General features: G+C 34.8%; 1 protein-coding gene across 13 annotated transcripts in view; it reads right to left on the bottom strand.

The window, feature by feature from the left end:
• LOC126883019 (sortilin-related receptor-like) overlaps positions 1 to 15,600 on the bottom strand; it is a 339,261-nt gene that overhangs the window by 50,842 nt on the left and 272,819 nt on the right. For 3 of the 13 annotated variants that reach the window (XM_050648201.1, XM_050648200.1, XM_050648199.1), the window contains exons 8-9: positions 12,046 to 12,836; positions 5,984 to 6,560 (exon numbers count right to left, since the gene is read on the bottom strand). The exons of 9 other annotated variants lie outside the window; for them this stretch is intronic. In XM_050648201.1, the coding sequence (XP_050504158.1) occupies positions 5,984 to 6,560; positions 12,046 to 12,836 (1,368 nt within the window). The remainder of the gene's footprint in view (positions 1 to 5,983; positions 6,561 to 12,045; positions 12,837 to 15,600) is intronic. One more of the 13 variants, XM_050648202.1, reaches the window with a different exon arrangement.

Here is a 15,600-nt window from a genome sequence, read left to right as displayed (position 1 = left end):
AAAATAATCACGCCGTTTTACGTCGTTTAATTGATATTGTAATTTATTTAAGTTGTCAGGAATTATCATTTACGGGATATCATGAATCGGAGCATTCGTTAATCAAATAATTATATAGAACTAATGAAATTGTTTAAGAAACACGATTTGAAATTTTCCATTTTTTTTCTGATTCGAAGATATTTAGCGGCGTGTCTAAAACAGTACAGAATGAACTAATATAATCAATTAGTTACATTTTCAATAACGTTATTGAATCTGAGATTCTGAAAACCATTTGCTTCTCGCTAGAAGTAGATGAAACTTCTGATTATCATGTCATTCACAACTATCAATTGTTGTTCGATAGGCGTTACGTGGTAATATTTATGAGAGGTTCTTAGGTTTTACAGATGTCAGTTAAAGCAATAAGGCAGAATATATTTTTGGTGTTTTAAAGGGCAGATTAAAATTTTTGGAAATCAAAAATAAATTGGTAAGGCAAATTTACGACGGCACTGCCGTGATGTCCGGTGTATTGAATGGTCTCTAGGCAAAAGTTAAAACTATTGCACCACAAGCTTTATTTACTCACTGTCATGCGCATAGAATGAATATACACACACCGGCAAAATTAGCCGAACACGTTAAAAATGGGACATGTTTGATGTCTCGTATTTCATAAACCAGTGGTCCGATTTGAGTGATTCTTTTAGTATGTTATAGCCTTATTATTTAAGAATATCGTTGTAATAATATTGATGCTAGACAGGTAAATACCATTTTATACCGGATGTACCAATCATACTGTGTTTTTTTCTTAAAGTTTGGAACACCCTGTGGAATATTCTAGCATATGTAAAATATTAGAATTAATACTCGATTGTAGACTTAGGCTTGCTTAACATTTTCCTTTTCGATTCATTTACTTATGTGAGATGATAAAAAAGTTATGTTCGTTAACAACTATCCATGTTTTTCATCAATAAATCCTCATAGTAGGGGAGGAAAGTATACTAAATTTGCAGTTACTCGAGCGTTATGGGGACCTATTGGATTGTGAAGAGTATGTGCTAAAATCAGAAAAAGGTTAAGTTAAGTTTTCCATAAAGTGGGGGACTTTTTATTTTTTAATTTAATTTTTTATTTGAAACAATCATTTTTCTCCGATTATAGCGCTATCTATCCATAATTCTAAAAAATATGTCGAATAAAAGTTGCTTATTTTTACGTAAAGAATCCAAATCTGCAATAAAAATAGGGGGCTCCTATTTAAGATTTTAAATTAAATCCCCCACCCCACCTCCGTGGGGGCTCGTGACACCCCACGGAGAGGGGTGGGGGGTAAATTAAAAATTATAAATACGAACCCTGCGATATTTTGCGAAATGAACATCAGATCGTAAAACTGCAAAATACACCTATTCAATATTTTTCAAAAATCTACCGAATGGCACCAAACACGACCCCCCACGGAGGTGGGGTGGGGGGTTACATTAAAATATTAAATAGGAGCCCCAATTTTTATTGCAGATTTGGATCCTTGACGTAAAAATAAGCAACTTTTATTCGCAACATTTTTTCCTATTATGGATAAATGGCGCTATAATCGGAAAAAACGATTGGTGGAAATGGAAAATTAAATTGAAAAATGGAGTCCCACACTTTATGGAAAACTTAACTTAACTTTTTTTGGTTGTAGCACCCACTCTTCACAATCCACTCCAGGTCCCAAGAACGCTCGAATAATTGCAAATTTAGCATACTTTTCTCCCCTACTATGAGGATTTATTGATAAAAAACATGGTTAGTTGTTAAAGCACCTAACTTTTTTATTTTCCAACATAAGCAAATGAATCAAAAAAGAAAATGTTAAGAAAGCATAATTCTACAATAGAGTTTTAATTTTAATATTTTGTATATGCTGGAATATTCCACAGGGTGTTCCGAACTTTAAGAAAAAAACACAGTATGCTTATTACACCCGGTATAAAATGACATTTACCTGTCTAGCAACAATATTATTACACCGATATTCTTAAATACTAAGGCTATAACATACTAAAAGAATCACACAAATCGGACCACTGGTTTATGAAATACGAGACATCAAACATGTCCCATTTTTAACGTGTTCGGCTAATTTTGCCGGTGTGTAGTTTTGCAGGATACGTGTAAAAAAAATTAAAGAATATCGTCTTTTCTTGCCATTTTAGCTCACCTAAACGGACTCCTGTTTTAGAACAATTTGTTTCGAAAAAAATACAAACAGTTTGTCAGACGAGATGAAATTTTAAATCTCGGTTAGTTTTCACTGTAGCAGATTTTCGTGAACAGCTTTTTGAAAGATTTTTTATTTTATTATCGAAGGCGACGATTTTGAAAGCGGTGATAATATCTGGATCTGTGAAGCAATCAGTTTGAGAACTTTATTAATTTTTTTTTTTTTATTTTACAAAATAGTCGCATCAACCTCGGAGGTTATTAGCGACATATACATATACATAAGGTAATTTATTTACAGATGTTAGATTTTGTTAAATACATTGATATCTTTAAGGAATTTTACCAAGTGTTCAATTTTACAATTTTCTCCTAAGATTTCACTTGTTGATCCGATGATGTGGTTGTTCTGTCTCTGCAACTGGTATTTTGGACACTCTACAAGTACATGCTTAACACTTAGTGGGATATTACAGTTTTCACATAAAGTGGAATTAGTGTGACCAATTATGTGTCCGTGGGTAAGTCGGGTATGTCCTAGACGAAGGCGAGTAACAATGTCATGGTGAGTTCTGTTGTGAATTTGAGATTTCCACGGTTTTACAAACGTTTTCACTTCGCGAAGTTTTGAAGTTGAACTGTCCCACTGGTTTTGCCACAGATTTTTGACTTTCACTTTAATAAATGATTTTAAATCATTAAGAACTACATCTCTCACTTCACTCGCGGTTTCACTGTCCCTGGCTTGTTGGGCTGTCCGATCCGCCGCTTCATTTCCTTGGAGGCCAATGTGTGAAGGAACACATAGGAATTGTACAATATGGTTGTTGTTTTGAATGGTAGCTAGTTCTTTTTTAATTAGGAAAGCAATTGGATGCTTCGTGTACAGTTGGTTAATGGTATGGATGGAACTGAGGGAATCGGTAATTATAAGAGCATTGGATATATTACTGGAGTTAATATGAACGAGAGATTGATAGATGGCGTATAGCTCGCCAGTATGTATACAGCTTAAGGATGGTAGTTTATACTCAAGTGTACTATTTGGAGTAATGACAGCTGCCCCAACTCCAGTAGATGTTTTAGAAGCGTCTGTATATATATGATAGGATTTAGAAAATTTTGTTAGTTTGCTGAATGTTATAGTTATAATTATTGAATGTTCAGCTCCTGGGATAATTCAGTCGATGTATCCGTGTCAGGTTCTTCATCCTCGTAGTTGTCTTTTGTGAGCTGTCTCGTAATTTTTTTGTTAAGCTTTGTACATTTCAATTTTAATGAGCGTTCGGATGTATATGAATGAATTTTGGTTATGAGTTTTTTTAATCCTAGAATGTCTACTGTATATTTATTTACAACGCTGATAACATCTTTTGTTCCATGAGCGTTTTCAAATAAATCAACTGTTTCCTCAAAAGTTAATATTTGCTTTTCGGAATTGAATAATTCTTTAATTGGTTGCATTAGCGTTTCTAATGGTATTGTTGATATTTTTGTTTTTATTCTTTTTTGTTTCTGAGTTGGCTTTGAAAATACATCGTCACTAGCTGATGTCTCAATCGGGGGCGATATTGCTTCAGATACAGTTCGTTTGGAGGATGATTTAGATGTATTTTCTTCGTTGGATACGCTAAATTCTTTTGGTGCTGGATTCTCTTTATTTTCATTAACCGAGCAAGAATTATTGCTTAGACTGGAAGATGAAGGCTGGTTAGTTATGACTATGTGAGGTGAGGCTGATGAGGTGGATATATTTGGTTTAGATATCACTGGCATTGTATTATCTGTAGTTGATGTATCAAGAGGTGTTAGGTTGGTTGTAGATAATATTTTTGTTAGTGGCGTTGAATTATTTGATATGTTTGTAGAAGTGCATGTTGTTGAAGGTGTAATAGCAGTCGTTTCTGTTGAAGTTACTGTACTAGGTTCGTTTCTGTTTGAAAGTGTAGCAGTTGGGACAGCTGTTTCTGAGTGATTTACATTTACTGAGCAACTACTGGAAATATGGCCATGTTGTTTGCAAATGAAACATAAGTTGTCTAATGTCAAAAAAACTCGATTTGTAGTATCTTCATGAGTTATTAAAATGGTATCGGGAATTGGACCTGTGGGTGGAGATACGTAAATATGTCGACGGAAACTGAGTACATGTTTGTATTCAGGATTGTTGGTTCCTATTCGCAAAAATGACATTGATGAAGTTGGTTTTAGCCCTAAGAGCAGTAGTTCGTTTTCTATTACCTTATGCGGGATAGTGGGAGAAACATTGGATATTAGGAGTCTTTCACTTGGAGTAATTAGTCTACGGACTTGAATTTGTGTATTGTTTACAGTGATGAAACCTCTACTGTTTGAAAAAAATTCATCTACGACTTGTTTGGTTGAGAAATAGATACAGATACGATTGTTGGTGATTCTTGATGAAAAAATAATGTGTTTTGGACTAACTAAAGCTCCTACCGCTAACAAGTATTCTTCTAATTTAACATCGTTGAGAGAATTAAAAACTACTGCTTGTAGCTTGGATGGATAGATTGTTTCTTTTTGTCTACTAGCTGCAGCAGAGTAAGATAAAGGTTTTTGTGATGTGGATTGCGATAATGATTCATCGCTATTATTAGTGACGTCGAATTCCATTTCTCAACACCATTTGATTTTCCTAAGTACGGACCTGTTCCGCTTCGGATTTTGGTAATTGTCTTTAAAGACAAAAAATTGGTGTCGATTAATGACTGGTGTTGTTTATTGACGGTTTTATAAAATTCTTTGGTTATGAAATACTTATTAATAGAAAAATATGTACTCACAGAAAATGTTTTTCTATACACACTTAACTAACACTATTATACTTGATGTTAACGTAGTGTAAGAATACTATGATTGGTTTTTGTAAGTTAAATTTACTATTTGTCAGGATCGATCAAAAAGCATGTGTGCTTATTCGATATCAGTGCCGGACCCCCACTTTATTAAATGATTACTCGTTTAATATTCTTTTAAATATTTTTAAGAAAGTGTTTGCCCAAACCCATTTGATATTCATTGTTGTTCGAAATCAGTTAATTGTCATTATTTATTCCAAAAACAAAATAAGAAAGCTGGTGCAAAATCTAAGAGATTTTCGTAATGATAGAAGTTTCCAATATATACGCAGTGACGTTTTGGATTCGCTTGATATTTTCGAACCACCCCAAAAAAGACAAAGGCATGATACATATCTCGAAAAACGAGTATATTTTGAAATTTTGGATACCTGCTATTATGCAAATAGATCCTCGTTTTTCGAATTTTGAAGATTTGCAAATTTTTGACCTCTTTGATAATTCAAAATTTAAAAGTTACCTTCGCCAAAAAATTTCCAATATATTTATTTACAAGTTACTTAAAAATTATGATGATCCAAATATTTTCGGAAAGTGGGATAAGTTACAAATATACATAATTTTATATAGTAAGTACTGCAGATCACTACAACAAACTGTTCATAAATTCTCTTATTACCACTAACTTCTGCCTCAAATGAACGGGATTTCTCTTGTCTCAAAATAATCAAAACGGATTGTCGAAACACTATGACACAAGAGAGAATGTCAAGTAAACCAAACAAAAAAAAAACAAAAAAATCTCCTATGGTAATTAAGCCTTTTAATTAGATGGTATACCTATATGAGGAGAAAAAAAATCTTGCCGACCCTGTCTCTAAGGCCACGAGCCGCCACTGGTCTCCGAAACGAAACTAAATCTTAAAATGTCTTTCTTTACAAATAAGAAACTCACTTACCTCCAATAATTAGGCAAACATTTTCCATCTCCACAAACAAAGAATGAAGGCGGGCAGGTTTGCGTGCTACACTGGAATTCGTCGGAATTATCGCCACAATCGTCTTCGCCATCGCATTTCCATCCTCTAGGGATACAAAAGTGATTGCTGCACGTAAAATGCTCGGGGCTGCAACTATTGCCAACGCTTGGGCAAGTAAAGTTGGTTGAAGATAATGGTTCTATGTTTCCTGGACACATACATTTGCCGTTCTTCATTGTTAAGCCATCAGGACAAAGGCATGCTTGTTGGTTCTTGGGTAATCCGACGCAAATATATGGACATGTTGTATTGGTACAGGCATTTGTGCCTATTTGAATTCCATGTGCAAATACCTTAAGATCCATAAGACCTGCCATCTGTTTTAATATTACTTGCACGCCTTTAAAATTGTCCTTATCTGAACTGAATATAGAGTTTCGTTTCCAGTCGTCCCAGTACATATTACTTTTAAAGACAGCTATGGCAAATGGATGGGAAACTACGTCGGTATTTGAAACCACTTTTACGAAACCATCACCATGCAAATCTGAGCTACCTAAAAAACATATACAGACTGTTTAGTTTGATTTTCAATTAGATACGCATTGAAGGAAGCACTAAAATCGGCAACGTTGCTTATTATTCCACTGTAGTAGGGCATTCCAACATGCTGTCAAAATTAGGTCAATATGGCAGCCGGGAGACAAACATAAATGTTATTCTATCAGTTCTTAATGTGTTTTAAAACATTTTAGTTGCGTTTCTTTGTAAATCTGTTTTGGACAAGGATTAATTTAACATTTTCACTAGAAGAATTAATTTAAAATTTTAATATGCCTCATTTCTGTTGTGTTTTGAAGTGTGGAATGCGAAGTATTCATGATAAAGTTCAGTTTTATCGGTTACCATCAGTGTTAACATTTTAAGCATAAAACAACTAAATAAGAGAGACAAAAACATAAAACAACTAAATAAGCTATTTAGTTGAGACAAAAACAATGGTTAAATGCTATAAAACGTCCTATAAAAATGCTAAATAACTAACTATGTCCATGTTACTTACGCTTGGAAAACTGTCTAAGTCGTAGGTTAATTCGGACCCCTTGAGGGAAAGTGGACCTATATTATTTTGTCAATATTTTGCTTGTACCCACTAGCAACATTTGTATTGTCTACCAAAAACTTTATATGCACTCCATGTTTATTCATTCACTGCTTAAAACTAAATAAAGTAATTCAAGTACTTCTACAACTAAAAGCTACTTCTACAACTAAGAAACATGTGGTACAAATAATATAAACAAACACAATGTTTAACAGTTTGCCTCCCAGCGTTTTCATAAACGTCAGAGTCTTGGAATGCCCTGTATCGATGCATAATCGTCCATCGGTAGATTCAAACAAATACTTTAAGTTCTGAAATTACTAATTTACAAGGAGTAGGTAAAGAAATACGATTGTTAAATTACCGGTATATGGTTCTCTATAAAGCGGCTTCCCAAATGCCTTAAACATTTATTACCAAACATTTAAAATCAAACATTTAAAATTGTATTTTAACTGTTAAAGATGTTCAAAATCTACCTACTCATTTCGATAGTAACAGTATGTTATTAAAATCTCTTTATCAATTTTCCTCATAAATTATTGTAATCACTACATACCCAGTTAGTTAAAAATAATTCTATTAATTTAATAAATGACTAATTAAAGTAATTAACAAGTAATGACTTTTAAAAGAATATTCAAAAATTAAAGAAATAGTCACCTCTACTTTGAACATGAAATTGATACTCTATGACTCTATGCCGTCTAGACTCTTGGGCCCGGCGCAAATTGAACCTAAGCGAGACACAACCTGCACCGGCGAACTGCGTAGACAGTTCTGCGCATCCTGCTATCAGTTCATGCGTTCGCAGGTCTCGCTTGGGAACGTTTGTCATTGGCGTATAGTTTTCTTGGGTCGTGTTACGCGTGACTCAATTCTCCGTTGTGTTTTTGTTTCCGAGATGGACGTTGAAAAACTGATAGAACTCGTTCGGAATTATCCCATGATATATGTATGATACCAGCCATGAAGATTATATGAGGACGAAATTGAAAGACGAGGTATGAGAGAAAATAGGAAACGAACTGAATACGAATGGTAAGTACATTTTACTGTGATAAATAAAAATATTAATACATATAATCAAAACCCAACACCGCCTTGTCATTAAAATTCTGATAACTTTATTAGGTACTCGTAGACAAAATAAACGGCGATACCAGATATGCCTTTACAAGAACACATTATTAGAAAAAAAAAGGTTACTTAAAACGAATAGGCCTGGATCCCGCGTAACAAAAAAAAGTTGATTAATAGCAAGCTGAAAATTTTTTAATAGCGTAACGGTGTCTGGTCGGACAAACTTTAATGTATGGGAACACTGGAACAGGGGAAGTTTTAATTGTGGAACAGGTTAAAGATTTGGAACGTGAGACTACAAAAACTTCCCATGTATTTTATCGGACAGAACTTCCAATTGATTCCTTACCCTTTCATTAAACTCTCATGCAAAAATTATACTGCTATTTATCACCTGTCATAATTCCTTTCATTTGACATGTTTTACGTGTCTGACTTATTAAAATGTCCAGTTGGTGATAAATACAGTCTGATTTTTGCATGACAGTTTAATGAAAGGGTAACAAATCAATTGGAAGTTCTGTCCGACAAAATACATGGGACGTTTTCGTAGTATGACGTTCCAAATTTTTAACCTGTTCCACAATTAAAACTTCCCCTGTTCCAGTGTTCCCATACATCAAAGTTTGTCTGACGAGACACTGTTAAGCTATTAACAAATTTTCAGTTTGCTATTAATCAACTTTTTTTACGCGGGATCCAGGCCTAGAAATACAATGTCACAAATGATGGCGTAATCCCCTTTATATAGGTATAACAATTTTGTATCATTCATTTCTTAAATCTACACAACATTATCATTGAGGAATGATTGATTATTTAAAAACCATTAAGGATATCTGTGAATATCGCATTACCCTCAAATAAAATTTGTCATCATATTACAATTTTGTTTAAGCTTAAAAACAAAATAATATGTAGACGAGATATAAATATAATAGGTAAGCAGTTTTTGCAACGACAATCACAATCAGTGTTGTTTATAATATAGTATCGGCTGATAAAATAATTAGTTTTTAGCATGGTTCGCACCTTTGGGGAAGCACTGAGGTACATCAATGCAAATTTGTTATTTGTTGAGAAAACGTATTTAAAGTTTTGAAAGTTAGTTAAAGCCAAAAATGAGATGCAAATTACAAGAGGAAGGAGAAATTTATTGTCCACAGTCTTAGTTATTAGGATTTTAGGATTAGAATTTTTCTTAAACAGCACCTCAAAACCGCGTGCCTGAAAGGAGAGAAAATTAGCAAATATCTCATTGTTTCTCAAAAAATTACCAAATAGGCATTTCATTGTTCCCCGAAAAATTCCATAATTTTACCATTGCATACTAATGTTGTGTCACGCACAACTGGCAATCTGACTTTGTTTGATATACATATGTAGAATTGTAAATATTTTATCTTAATTTTGAAGACTCCTGTATATATTTTTTCTTTAATTATTAGTACAAACCCGAAACGAGCGGGCGTCGGCGACGCTCTTAAGCCGGGTCCAGACACGTGTAACGTGTAATGTAAGATTACGTGTAATTTTAGCATCAACAGTGTGGACGTCACACGAACGTCCATACGAATCATTTAACGAATCTTGGTTTCCACTCAGTTATTTACTCTCGAAAAAATTTTTTGGATCCCAAATGCCGGGGTTTTGTTGGTATAAGCAGGTAGATTCTTCAAACGATTGCTCGCCACACGTCCAAACGGTACAACTTTCACGAATGCCGTCCAAACGAGTACTGCGAGCGCCTTTGTGATCACGAAAAAACCGACTGGCGCCGGGCCCCGGCGAGCTCCAGCGCGAATGGTACATGTAATGCTCGCAGTGCCGTCCAAACGCAGAATTCGCGTTTCATTACACGTTACGTTACGCATTACATTACACGTGTCTGGACCCGGCTTTAGGGACAGATGTGGGGGCGTATCTAATCGACGGGTAGTTTAGTGAGAAGATTATGTTTATTTTCAATCGTTTGGAATCGGACTTTAAGATAAACAGTAGCTGCCTTGACTAATTTTATAGTTTTCGTTTATTGGAAAAAGTCGGTACATATTTTAGCGTGATTACGGTTAAAATAATACTCTCGGTTCGTTTATACGAATTTATTTATACAAGTTACAGACGAATTTATATTATACACTAAACTTATTTACAAAATCCGTACCGTTATATACTCTAGCCGTTATTCTCGATCATTCCAGGCTAAGCCACCTCAGGCTATCGTGTGACCTTCCAACCACCGCGCGTCTTTCTCCTCCGATTCCATGTATATCGTTATTCTGCCAGAAAGTTCTCGAGATCGAACCGCTCGGAGCTGCTACTTGCGGCCGGTGACTCATTCTTTTGCTACAATATTTTGATTCAATTTTAATAGGTTAGTTCTCACGAAAGCGAATTAAACCATGAGAAGAGGAGATTAGATATTTTAGCGTAGGACTGTATAGTTAGCTGATTTTGAGATTCTGAGGAAACACGTTGTATTTGGCAATAATCGAAAGGACGCGCAGTTTAAGACGTACTTATATATTGACAAGCTGGTCATATATTAAGTAGATAAACGCGATTATTTCATAGATAAACGCGATTATTTCAAAGACATTTTCTTTTATGAGAACTCGTAAAATTTTAGTCGCAATTACACAAACACTTTTACATTTCGTCAATTTAATAGTATCTATAATTTAGTTATCTACTTTATTAATTAAAACTGTTAAACATCACACGAACTTTTATTACGATTGTCTTTAACGAATCCTACACATATATAGGTACACTGCATCTAGCGAAATAGGGAAGAGTTATAATTCTTTGTTTCTCCAGACAAATACGAATATTAGGAATATCGTCGTGTTGATAAATAAATTTTTGTGAAAAATTTGCAATTACGTCATTGTTTTCCCAAAGGTGCGAGTTATTACAGTAAACTGGTTTTGACTATAGTAAAATGCACTCATGCAAATAATGCGTTGTTGGTGTGGTAGTAATTTATTACACAGTTAAAATCATAATTGGAGATATTACTAATATTTTAAATACATCAGATACATCAGTATTTTGTAATCAGTATTTGTACTCAGTACCACTGAGACCCGGTATCAAAAGTAACCGTAAGGGTGCGTTCACTACGGAGACTAAAGGATGGTATCCTAGCCTAGAGCATGGTATCGTACTCTTCATATTCGTGAATTCTCGGATTTAAAATAATGCATTTATTTTACCTGGAGATCGAAACTATATTATCGATCGCTATGTAAAATAAATGCATTATTTTAAATGCGAGAATTCACGAAAATGAAGAGTAGGATACCATGCTCTAGGCTAGGATACCATCCTTTGGTCTCCGTAGTGAACGCACCCTTACACGTCCGCACTGATTTTGCCCGTCTCTATTCGTTACAGCGACAGCCAACGGTTGGGTTGGGTTGTGATCAATATGCGGTGCGCTAGAACAATAACTGCACGGGTCACTCGTCCCGCCGACGCAGGTTGTGTCTCGTTTAGGTTCAATTTGCGCCGGGCCTTAATGTTTGTAAATACATGTCTATAAATTATAATAATAATACATAGCTTATTGAATGCGGGAAGCCGGCAATGAAATTGATACCATATGACTCTGCCAATTACAATCTTAATGTTTACATGTCTATAAATTATAACAATATCGTAAATAATGGTGATAATGAAGAATAGCAAGAAAGCAGCTAAAAAAATTTAGGCTAGACCTTTTTCTGAAGCCGATTCGACATTAATATGGTCCAAAATGGAAAAATCTGGGGCAACTAAAGAAATGATCTCTTCGCAACGAAATGATTATGATGAAAATAATCTATGTATTACATTTTAAGTGACTTACCTATGTAATCTAATCTAGCATCTACCCAGTATAACCTATTGGCGAAATAATCGACTGTGATACCATTAGGCCACTCAACTTTGTCTCTTCCGAAAAGAGTCATATTGCTGCTTCCGTCCAAATTAGCTCGATTCACTGAAGGATTTTCGGCAGACCAATCCGTCCAAAACATATATCCGTGGCTGGGATGTAAAACAATACCTCTCGGTTTATGCAAAACCGTTGAATTCAAAATAGTTCTCCTCATTCTTCCGCTATGATTTATATTCGTTCTAATAAGTTCAATTTTTGCACGGACGCCATCAACGAAATACAAAGTTTTCGATATCCAGTCAAAGGCCATACCCTCGATTGATGCTATATCGCTCGAAACTAAAATTTCTATAGCGTTTCCGTTAAAGAAACATTGTCGTCCAATAGTATCATCGGCTATATCTGCCCAGTACACGCAATTATCTGCCATGTCAAAATCTATTGCGATTACATTCTTCAAGTTTGGCACCGGCAACTGTTCTAAATTCTTACGTATTAAGTTGTATCTGGAAATGTTTTCCCTTTGAGCAAATAGAAGGAAATCATCCACTTGTTGGATAGGACAAGGGACTATGTCTGGAAGGTAGTGAGATTCAAAGCCGCCTACACAACTATCTGCGGCTATTTTACGGTACCCTTTGGTACGGTTGTAAAAGTTGCCCGGTTTGCACGGAGCTGGAACTCTATATACATCAATTGACGCAGTTTTGTCCCGAATGCAGCGTGGTGGGGAACCAACTCTTACAAATCCAAAATCACTAAAAAATTATATCAAATTAGTCAAACAATTGATATAACGTGTATAACTAAAAATAAATAGAACACAATAGTATTAAAAGTCGAAGCATACATTATTTTATTATTTTACCTATGTGACATGTAACTAAAAAAAAACATCAGCAGATCATTACAAAAGTCAGACGCATGCGAACTGTCACTGATCTGTTCTTGGTAACAATAAATTTTGCAGAATAATAATAATATACGTTAATAGTTTTTACGTTAATAATAATTATACGTTTATAGTTTACGTTTTTATTCTAAGAACTTATTTTCAGATGCAAGCTGAGACATCCACTCTACATCGCGCTATTTGCGCAGTAGAGGACACAACACCGATCAAACTGAAGGAACCAGATATGCGCATAAACCACCTCACCAAAGACGAAAAAATGCGCACCTGGATGGGTAAACCTCTGCGCGGGCGACATCCCAATGAGGTCAGCCAAGACTATGTCGACAATGCAACGTCGAACTATTGGTTGACATAAGGAAAGATGTTGCCTGAAACGGAGGGTTCATTACTGGCCATTCAGGATCAGTTATACCAACCAGGAATTAGCTGAAATATATCGTCAAAGACCCTCAGGTTCAAACCGACAGATGCCGATATGGATGTCAAGCCCAAGAAACCATCCAACATCTTACAGGGGGCTGCCAGGCATTTGATGCAACTGAATACAAGGAACGGTATGACGCAGTGGGAAAAATCCTTCATCAAGAGATAGCTATCAAGCTGGGACTTCTCCAAACGGACTATCTCCCATATTATCAATAAGTCCCTGAGAGTATGCTTGAGGATGGCAACTACAAGCTATACTGGGACCGTACTGTGCTCACAGACCAAACAGTGGCACATAATAGGCCAGATCTCGTACTTTTTAATAAATTAACCAGACAAACAACACTAATTGATGTGGCGATACCTAACAACAATAATCTATGTAGTAAATTTACTGAAAAGATCGCCAAGTACAGAGATCTGGAAATCCAAATACGAAGACAATGGAGAATGCAAAGTACCCAGACGATACCTATTATTATGTCTACTACTGGAGTCATTCCGAAGAACCTCCTCGAAAGCATAAAAAAACTGGGTCTAAATGAACATCTTTACAAGACCATGCAGAAAGCTGTACTTCTCGCAACGGTCAGATGTGTACGAACATTTTAGGGAGATACACCTGCATACCAAGTCACCTAGGGCTCGATAACACGGAAAGAATCCCACCAGAGCTCAATCCTTTTGATACCGTAAGTATCTGGGATGAGTCAATTTTCCCCTTAGAGGGAGTGTGAGCCGTATGGCTAAATCTGGATACGTTTATTCAAATCAATAGTTATTACAACAATATACAATTTCAGTTTACTTACAATAAAATAAACGTAAAAAAAGTCTTAAAAGCATAAACATGCTTATTGACTTAATCTGTCTAATATTGACAGGTTTATGTTTATTGGTTTTTTTACAAATCATTATTTTATTTTTACAGTTTCTAATCTAATTTCTATATTTTTTTTATATTAGTCCAGAAAGCCACTGCGCATCCGCTAGGAAAAATATTTTGATTCGGATTTTTTGCACAATCTTACTCAAAAAGGACTCCTTTTAACAAATTTGCATGTTGCCAGGACCAAAAGGTAGTAAAAAATTTTTTAAACGTTTTTTTTTGTTTTTTTCCTAAAATTATTTTTTTTTGCATGGAAAAAAGTTTTTTTAGGTTTTTGGATCATTCCAAACAGAAAAGGTCTTTAGTGACTTTTCTCTAAAAATGATAGTTTTTGACATATAAGCGATTAAAAATTGAAAAATTGCGAAATCGGCCATTTTTAACCCTCAAAAACTATGTGAAAAACTGAAAATTTGAATGTTGCCAAGGTAGATAGATATTCTTTAAACATCGATTGATGAAATCCCGAAGAGTTTTTTGCAATACAATATTCAAAACTCCTTTGTTTTTTAATTGCTAATCAAGCGTGCGCGACACTATTTTCTATCGACAGTATGGTGCAAATGAAAGGAATAAATTCGTTATTTCGTAAACCGGCAATTTTAAGGAAAAATCCCGAAACAGGTCGATTTTTATTTTTAAGTTATGATATTGTGGCATATATGGTATACTAGTGACGTCATCCATCTGGACGTAATGACGTAATCGATGATTTTTTTAAATGAGAATAGGGGTCGTGTGCTAGCTGATTTGAAAGATTTTTCAATTCTCTATTCAGTAATATAAACATTTACATAATTATTTATACAGGGTGTCCAAAAAATTTTTATTAAATTAAATTATTTGACAAAAAAAGAAGTAGAAGGACACCCTGTATAAATAATTATGTAAATGTTTACATTACTCAATAGAGAATTGAAGAACCTTTCACATGAGCTACCACACGACCCCTATTCTCATTCAAAAAAATCATCGATTACGTCATCACGCTCAGACGGATGACGTCACTAGTATACCATATATGCCACAATATTATAACTTAAAAATAAAAATCGACCTGTTTCGGGATTTTTCCTTAAAGTCGCAGGTTTACGAAATAACGAATTTATTCCTTTCATTTGCACCATACTGTCGGTGGAAAATAGTGTCGCGCACGCTTGATTAGCAATTAAAAAACAAAGGAGTTTTGAATATTGTATTGCAAAAAACTCTTTCGGGAAAAAACGGGATTTCATTAATCGATGTTTAAAGAATATCTACCTACTTTGGCAACATTCAAATTTTCAGTTTT

Source organism: Diabrotica virgifera, chromosome 4, assembly GCF_917563875.1.
Source record: "Diabrotica virgifera virgifera chromosome 4, PGI_DIABVI_V3a".
NCBI lineage: Eukaryota > Metazoa > Arthropoda > Insecta > Coleoptera > Chrysomelidae > Diabrotica > Diabrotica virgifera.
Note: the sequence above shows the minus strand (reverse complement) of the source record. Positions and strands in the feature narration are given on the sequence as shown.